Source organism: Giraffa tippelskirchi, chromosome 3, assembly GCF_054371585.1.
Source record: "Giraffa tippelskirchi isolate mGirTip1 chromosome 3, T2T-mGirTip1v1.2.pri, whole genome shotgun sequence".
Lineage (NCBI taxonomy): Eukaryota > Metazoa > Chordata > Mammalia > Artiodactyla > Giraffidae > Giraffa > Giraffa tippelskirchi.
In genome coordinates this window covers 179094189-179102914 of record NC_137277.1, presented here as the reverse complement: position 1 = coordinate 179102914, position 8726 = coordinate 179094189, and the positions used below count along the sequence as shown (strand labels likewise).

General features: G+C 52.1%; 1 protein-coding gene across 1 annotated transcript in view; it reads right to left on the bottom strand.

Annotated features, from left to right (window-relative positions):
* Positions 1–695: 695 nt before the first annotated feature.
* NKAIN1 (sodium/potassium transporting ATPase interacting 1) overlaps positions 696–8726 on the bottom strand; it is a 45962-nt gene continuing 37931 nt past the window's right edge. Inside the window, exons 2-7 of the mRNA XM_081586074.1 lie at positions 7296–7433; positions 5371–5451; positions 3830–4027; positions 3430–3490; positions 2794–2875; positions 696–2655 (exon numbers count right to left, since the gene is read on the bottom strand). Coding sequence (XP_081442200.1) covers positions 2646–2655; positions 2794–2875; positions 3430–3490; positions 3830–4027; positions 5371–5451; positions 7296–7433 — 570 coding nt within the window. The 3' untranslated portion in view covers positions 696–2645. The remainder of the gene's footprint in view (positions 2656–2793; positions 2876–3429; positions 3491–3829; positions 4028–5370; positions 5452–7295; positions 7434–8726) is intronic.

The window sequence follows — 8726 nt, the reverse complement described above, 5'->3', positions numbered from 1 at the left end:
AAAAATCTCAGTTCTACCAAATCATTGTGGAAGGATGGGAGGCAGCCTCACATGTGTTTTTGGGACATTTCCAAGAGTTAGGTTGAAAAAAGCAGAGTTGAAGAGTGAGTAACATATTTTACCATTTGTGTGAAGGAGGAAAAATTTATATAATTAAAAAAAACTGACCATCTTTGGAAAGGTATGAAAAATAGGTGAAGAGTACATAGCCCCCTGAAACTTTCTGAATTCTGCGCCATATATACGTATTACTTATTTACACACAAAAATAAATGTTTAAAATTCAAAAGACTGATTCTTGTGGTATGGTCAGAAAAAGAGCCAGGATGTCCCAGTTGGGAGGCAAGAATCTGTGTCTAAAGCACTGTCTGCCAGTTTATTCCAAGTCAGGAACCGAATCATCAGAAGAGGGCAAAGCCAAGATGCCAACGATATTTGAAAGCATAATCTTAAAATGCACTTAACCAGAAAAATAGAAAGCTCTCTAAGGGATTGTGAAGCCAGGTTTGGGAATCACTGATCTAATCCTCCCTGTCCATTCACTTGCCCAAAGCCACACAGCCAGCCAGAGGCACAGGCCAGTGTTCCAGGAATGTTTGATCATGATAATGACATAGGTTCCCAACCTCTGCCCACCCTTCATACAAAGACTTTTCCCTTAGAAGACCCTGCTGACTCATGGGCAGGACAGGAAGAGAGAAGAAAACACCGTCTTTAATCAACCCACCCGCACAGAAACCAAGGCAACACTCCCTGCCTTGCAAGGTCCCAGTGAGACGAAAACCTGGTCTCCTTGAAAAAAAACCATCTTATAAAAACAAAAGGCTTCAAAGCACCAGTGGCTAAACCTGCTGAGTAGAAAAGGGGTTTGGGGTGAGATGACAGCTGGCTGGGAGTGGGAGAAGAGAGGGCTGGAGGCAGGAGTTGGCCCAGGGGCAGAGCAGCAGCCAGGCCGGAGGCAACTGTCACCCTCTTGAGCTGCGCCCGTAGCTGACCGGGGCTGATCTCAGGTCCTGTAGTGACCAGAGAAATGCCCAGGGTTGGCTCTTCAGCACAGACCTGCACATGAGATGTTGGGGTGTGGTCCGAGTTCAGGACATTTTGGCCTTAGACAGGAGGGGATGGCAGATCAGAACATGGAGAGTGAGGAATGATCACCACGGAGGGGCTCAGGTGTACAACCGTCTGTACTTCTAGCTGGTTCCCCTGGGCCTCCCACCCTCCTTCCTAAGCCAGGGCAACTCCTGTTTCACAAACTGGAAGCGGAGGCCCCATCCTCCTGCCCTCAGATTCACCAGCCAGCACACGGGATGCAGGGTCTTCAGAGGTGTCTGAGGAGGGAGGTGAGGAGACTGAGCCCTTACATCGACTTGCTCTTAAGGAAGAGTGCTGGCCCTCCAGACCCCCCTCCCCGATGGCACCCCTCCCCCATTCTGCCTCTCCGGAACAACTTCTGGGCTTGTTAGAGGGTGCTTCTGGACACCGGCGTGATCATGAACGCTGGTGATCTTTCAACACTGGTGACCAGGCAGCACAGATGAGCCCTTTTCCATGCTGGAACCACTGGTCTTTCATCACATGAAGTAGATGGCATTCTTAGAGGTTGGCAAAATTGCTGAGGGGGTGAGGGGTCATGGGTGCAGCAGCCTCAGGGACCTGGGAGGGAGTGGGGCAACGGGGTTGTGTCCCCTCTTTGCTAGAGAAAGCTTTGTCAAAGGTGGACAGAGGCCAAGTCTAAGAAGACTTCCGTGTGGGTCAGGCTGAACGCAGGGCTCTGGGATCCGTCCATCCTGTTCCCAACGAGAGAACGGGTATATTGCTTTAAGAGAGGCGTTGGCAAGTGGTGGCAGTGGTATATGAGCGTGGTGTATGTCATATGGGTTCTAGAGTGTCCAAGTTGGAAGGAGGCTTGGAAATGGAATTCAGAAACCGGACACTGGGTTTTGGAGTCCAAAACTACAGATGATATAGTGTTCAAGTCCTGCCTCCACCAAAAGCCCAGCTGTGTGACCTCAAGCAAATCGCTTACATCTCTGGGACTCAGTTTCCATATCTGCAAAATGGGGCTTATAGTAAAATCCCAGTATAGTCCAGGGAATTGAGAGTAAAATGAAAAGGCCAGAAAGAGCTCCATTTACTAAGGGAGTATTTTAATTATTTGAGGTGAGAAGCTAAGGCCCAGAGAAGACAAGGGCTTTGCCAGATGTCACACAGAGTTAGTGACGGAGCTGCGGTTAGAACCCAGGACTCCTCCTCTTCATAGTTCGGGGGAACTTTCCCCAGGGCTGGTGAATAAATGTGGTGAGATGGGGTGTGTGTGTCTCCTGCCCTTTCCCTCTGGACAGGGGACAGGATGCTGGGGGAAGAAGGGTGAAAGGGGAGGCTGGAGAAGGGCGTGGGGGGGAGGTGTGTCTCCCGCATACGTCAAGGCTGAGATAAAAAAAAATACAAACCCCGCGATTCTCCCCGCCCCACCCCTCAAGTCCAGGCTGCTAAGGGCCAAGTCCAAGTCCGCTTCAGACCCAGATCCAGCCGGCTCAGGCTGCAGTCAGTCAGGGAGCCGCCAGGGGGCGCGCCTGCCATCTTGGCCAGAGCTCGCGGCAGTGGCGGTCAGTCTAGCCGCGGGGGTGGGCGTGGGGCAAACGCTACCCAGACCTGCAAGAAAACAAAAACCAATTAGGGAAGCGGACCTCTGAATAGGGAGGCGGAGAGATCCGCCTGCTCCTCCCTCCCCTTCTTTCTCCTGCACTAATGCCGGGTCCCTCCACCCGACACGGCCGCGCCATGACCCACGTGTACAGAGGCTGCAGTTGTAAATGCGACGTCTTCTGGGGCGCCTGGTATCCGTAGGAGTCAAAACCGCCGATGAAATCGACTGCGGAAGGGGAGATGGCACGTGGTTAGAGATGGGCCTGTGGCGAGGGCAGGTAATGGGAGGCTGGGTCCTGAGAGGGAGGAATCTGAGACCAGATCCAGTACAGGGCCTGAGGGGTTGAGCTTTGCTGTAGCATCCCGAGGGATGGGCCAAGGCCTGAGACAGAAAGCTGGGGCGTGGATGGGGAGGGCTGTCATTTAAGGGAGAAGGGTGGGGGTGGGGAACTCGAGTGGGCAGACAAGACCTTCCAAGGGGTTGGAGTGGGACGAATTGGGAATGGGTAGTGCTTGACTGGAGTGGGGCTGTGGACCCCTCCGAGGGGACAGGACGGGGCGTAAGGGGCGGGTAGTGGGCAGTGCCTTGGCTTGGGCACCTGGACGTCTGGCCCTCATCCAGAATGGGCCGGCTATGCAGATGCCCACTCAGCCTATTGTCTCTTCTTCCCCAGCCCCAAGAGGGGCCCCTTAACTGACCCAGGGCTCCCTCCCACTCGGGCCCCTGTCCAGGGTGCTGACGGCGTGGGGTCCCCTCTTCCCTAGGGGCTCCGCACTCACAGCTGTCCTCCTCTTCCAGGAATACTTTGCTCACGTAGCAGGCGAACACGAAGCCGAACAGCTAGGGGAGGACACAGCGCATCAGAAAGGGAGGCGGAATGGGAAGCTCTTTCTTCACCCCCTGCCTGGCCCTGCCCACCCTGGCTGGAGGGGCCAAATGTGCCGAGAGGAAGGCAAACCCATAACAACTTCCCAAGTTTAATGACTGTGCCTTAAACTTAATACACTTGGTTCTGTTCTCCGTTCTGGGTGTGACTTTGAACAAGTAATTATTTTACCTCTTTGTCTCTCCAGTTGGACCTGGGGGGTATCTTACTGGCTTTTTAAGAGGAAAGAGGGTTATGTAACTTTGTGTGTGTGAAGTGCCAAGGGCAGGGCTGGGATGGGCACAGAAACTCACAGCCAAGAAGATCTGCAGGGCACTGCTAAGTGCTTCAATGTAGGGGTAGTCGAGCAGGCAGCCGGTGACTGAGATGACATGGTGGTCCTCCAGGGCCAGGCGGGAGTTCAGGACAGGTGTCACCAGGCAGCCTGGCCCGTTCTCCATCCACCAGGAGCGGTGCAGGGATGTGTTGAAGGTCATGATGAAGTCCCGGTCCTAGGGGCAGAGGGGCCTAGGATACTGAGCTGGGGGAGGGTGGAGATCTTTCCAGGATCCAAGAGATCTTATATAAAGGTCTACTTCACACCCGGATTATAACAGCTTCCCTTCCTGGTTTGATTTGTGAGAGGTATGGTCTGTATCTGCAAGTCTACATTTGGTCAGTAGGTGGCGCTAGATGATCACGCCGGGCTACTACAGCCCCACAGGAGCCTCTGAATTTCAGGGCTGGAAAGGATATCAGTGGTGACCTGGTCCCCTTTTCCAGCTGTTGGTGAAATCCTCAATACAGACCTTCTTCACAGCTCATTCAACCTCTCCACTGCTCCCTGTGTGTGACCCTGGGCAAACCTCTCCTCTCTTTAGTCCTTGGCAGTGTTCTTGCCTGGAAAATTTCATGGACGGAGAAGCCTGGTAGGCTACAGTCCACGGTGTCACAAAGAGTCGGACACAACTGAGCGACTTCCCTTTCTTTTCACTTTCTTCCTCTTTTGAAATGGAGAAGGGGCTGGCCTAGATCAGTTCTTACCCACGTGTGCATCTATGTGTTTCTCAATCCATTCACTCATATGGTCCATTAACAAATATTCACTGCATACTGACTGGGTGCCAAGCACTGAGATGTGCGATCTCCCTCTGCAACCACATGAAATCAGAGTTTCTAGTAACTGCACTTACTAGATGAGGAAACTGATGCTCAGAGAGGGTAAGCCACCTGCCCAGGGTCACACAGCTAGGAAATGTTTGAGCTGGGATTTAAATCTAGCAGAAGTATGAAGCCAAGCGCTCTCATTCATATATTTTGCCTCCTTTCTTTTTGAAACTAGGAGTTGTGCCCTCTGGATTTGTTCTTCTCCAAGTTAAATACTCCCACTTTCTTCAACAGTTCTCCATGTGACATGGTCTGTTCAGTTTTCCCAAAACAGATTCTACTACCTAGTCTCTTTCTCATCTGAAAAATATCGATCAGAATTGGACTCAAATCTTCACGGTCTAAGCCATACAAAGCATGTTGCATTTTCACCTCTTTTGCACTGAACACATGTGAAGCCTAAGAGAAGTCTTCTGGGTCATGACATATTGATGGTTTCTTCTGAGACAGCGATCAACTGGAACCCCAACCCATCTTCACACAGACTGCCCTTCAGCTTCATCATTTGTTTTTGAGAAGTACAGAGGAGGCCAGAAATGAAAATGTAGGGGTAGAGGGGGAGAGAGCTCTCCACAATGTGTAGAGAGCATTCTCTTTAAGAGATGACACCCCAGACCCACACCACAGGAGCCCTCGGGGCAGGGGATGCCAGGCTTTGCCCTCTGACAATGCCAGGCCCGAGGCTTACCTGGGACAGCTGTCCAACCTCCAAATAGAAGCAGATGATAAATGCATTCCAGCCAACCCAGAGCACCAGCCAGGCTGCATACTGGGGAAAGCAGAGGGAGGGGTCAGGTCGGGGCCTGGGGGAATGGGGAGGGGGCAGGTCAATGGACTAAAGAGACCTCTGCAGGGGAAACTATGACAACGCCTCACTCAGAGAGCACTTCTCAGTTTACAAATCATCTTACAACCAGGCTCCCTTACGAGAACCCTGCAGGGAAAGCACTGTCTTTCTTTTTAAAGCTAAGCTAAGGCTCAGAGAAGAGGTTTATGTTTTCCAAGATCACACAGCTAGGAAGAGGTAGGGCTGGCATGCAAACCCAAGTCTTCTGGTAGGTAATCCTATCCACTCTGTAGAGAACAGCAGACAGCAGAGGGCATCCTACACACGGCAAAGAACCAGAGAGGAGCTCGATGTTGTTGTTGTTTAGTTGCTAAGTTGTGTCCGACTCTTTTGTGACCCTATGGACTGTAGCCTGCCAGGCTTCTCTGTCCATGGGATTTTTCAAGAATACTGGAGTGGGTTGCCATTTCCTCCTTCAGGGGATTTTCCCAACCCAGGGATCAAACCCACATCTCTTACATATATTGCATTAGCAGGTGGGTTCTCTTACCACTGAGCCACCTGGGAAGCCCAAGGAGCTGGATGATTTCCACCCAGATCCTATGCCTGTGATTCTGGTGGCAGCCTCCTGGCAGACAGTGCTGTTGACAGAGGCGCCTGGGGCATTCCTGAGGACTGGAGAGAAGAGTCCTCTTAGGTGAGGGAGAGCTTTGGAAGGGCCCTGTTCACCTGGCTTCTGGAAATGAGCCTGTGGGAGGTGGGGAAACTCACCCTAGAATGAGGGGGAGTGGGCTCGGGGGTGGGAGGGGCATGAGATTACATGTCATCAGTATTTGAGGTGTCAGGCATTTATGAAGCAAACCTACCAAAGAGCCTTTTCCCTCAAGAGAGGTGTGTGAATGGGTCACTGAGGAAGAGCAGCGTGCGAGGATGAGACTAGCTGAAAACAGGAGTTTGATCTTCAAGGACCAGGGCTTAGAAAGAGGAAGTAGGTGGAGGGAGCCAGGGACACAGTGCACTCCTGGGAGTGGGCGCAGGAGGCACTGGCCTCAAAATCACACGAGCCTCTCTAGACCACATGCTTGATGAACATCAAGGGACAAGAGCCAAGCCTTCCTGAAGTAACTTGAGAAACCGGACAAGGCCAAGTGCATCCCTCACACGGACTTACTGGGGCAGCGTGGTGATGCGGCGGGAGCCTTCGCTCTGGAAGCGACGCTCTAACCCTGACACTTATTAGCTGTGTGACTCAAGGAGGCCTCGACACCTTTCTGAGCCTCATTTCCTCATTTGTAAAATGAAGACAGTAAGATACACCTCGCAGGGCTGTCGTAAATGTAAGTAAAGCTAGTGAAACTTTTGGCATGTGCCTGGCACAAGGGAAAGTGAAGTGTGAAAGTCGTGTCCAACTCTTTGCGACCCCATGGACTGTCCATGGCATTCTCTAGGCCAGAATACTGGAGTGGATAGCCTTTCCCTTCTCCAGGGGATCTTCCCAACCCAGGGATCGAACCCAGGTCTCCTGCATCGCAGGCGGATTCTTTACCAACTGAGCTATCAGAGAAGCTCTGGCACCTAGGAGGCACTCACTCCTCTGGTTAATAGTTGGACTTTTCCATAGACAATTCTTTAGGAAAATACTAATCTTGTCTCCACTGAGCAAAGAAGCACTGGGATTTGGACATCACCAGCCAGGCTGGAGCCAAGACTCAGGCAGGGGTCTAGGTGCCCGGGGTTGGGGGGCAGCTCTGGCTGGAGAATGAGGTGGGAATGGATGGGGATGAGAAACAGGGAGTTGGTTTGGGGAGGGGCCGAGTGAGCCATACCAGGATGAGGTACCGGGAGCGGTACTGCACGGTGCCAAAGATGCCCAGGATAACTGCCATGATGTGCAGGAAGTTGGCTAGGATTGGAGCCCACTGGTAGCCCAGGAAGTCAAAGATCTGTCGCTCCAGCGCAGCCACCTGTGGGAAAGAGCAGGCTGAGGCCACGTCACCCCCTAAAGGAGGAGGATGGGGACTCCTCCTCAACCTTGTGGAGCAAGTGACACCAGTTACCATGGTGATGAGGCACCATGGCCTGACTGTACACAAGTCTCAAGGTCATCCCAGCCCTGTAGTACCCAAGGGGATGCTAGGAGGTGAGGACAAATTGGTGAGGATGAGAAGGGGATGGAGCCCTGGCGATCACTTTGGGGTAGGCTAATGGGAGACGGAAGCCAGGGTTCAGAACACCTTCCGCCCTGCCAAGAAGCCTCCCCACCTGGCACCTGTAGCTTCCCGGGGGGGTGGGTCTCAGCCAATGGAGTCAGGATTCAGACTGGCTCCCCCTAGGACTAGTCTAGGGATGAGCCATGGCCCTGGAAGGCCCAGGGAAGCCTGCAGGACTGAGTCTCCTCTTTTAAGGACCCCTCTCTGGTGGTTGTCCTGGCCCAAGGGATCCATGGGCTGCCAAGAAAGGGATTTTTTCCCCTCATTCTCCTCCTGCTTCCACACTAACTCTGTGCTCCTTGGCAGTGCCTCCCCATGCTAATGCTGATGCTTGGTCACACTACTTGCTTCACTCAGTGAGATTTGAGCAAAGAGAAAGCAGGTGAAAAAGTTGAAAAACATTGGTGCATTGGAGCTTGCCCACTTTGTACACTGATAACACAGAGAACAACTTTTGAAAGAGCTCAAGCTGACCTTCAGGAGGACAAGAGGGCACGGGGAAAAGAACCAAGGCATCCCAGCCGACAGCCACATCAACACCCATGAGTGAGGCCAACCTAGATCACTCAGATGCTAGCTGACCCACCAACAGACCAAAGACATGTCACTAGACCAAAGAACCTCCAGCTGACCCACAGAATCGTGAGCTAAATAAAGCGGTTGTTTTATTTTTTTGTTTTAATTGCTATTTTTAAATTTTCAGCCACGTCGTGCAGCTTCTGGGATCTTAGTCCTCTGAATCAGGGATTGAACCTGGGCCCATGGCAGTCAAAGCCCTGAGTCCTAACCGCTGGACCCCCAGGTAACTCCCTAAAATAGTTGTTTTGCACCACTGCATTTTGGAGGGATTTGTTATGCAGCAGGAGGTAACTGATATAGGACTCAATCAACACTCCCTTTCCGGTAGCCCCTGATTCAACTTTTCAGCTGATATACTTAGGAACAAAGGTCCCAAGGATACCAATGGTTACTGACCGTCCCATATCCCTTCTTCTGTTGACAGAACCTATCTCTTTGTTTTGGAAACTGCCTCCCAGACCCTCAGGC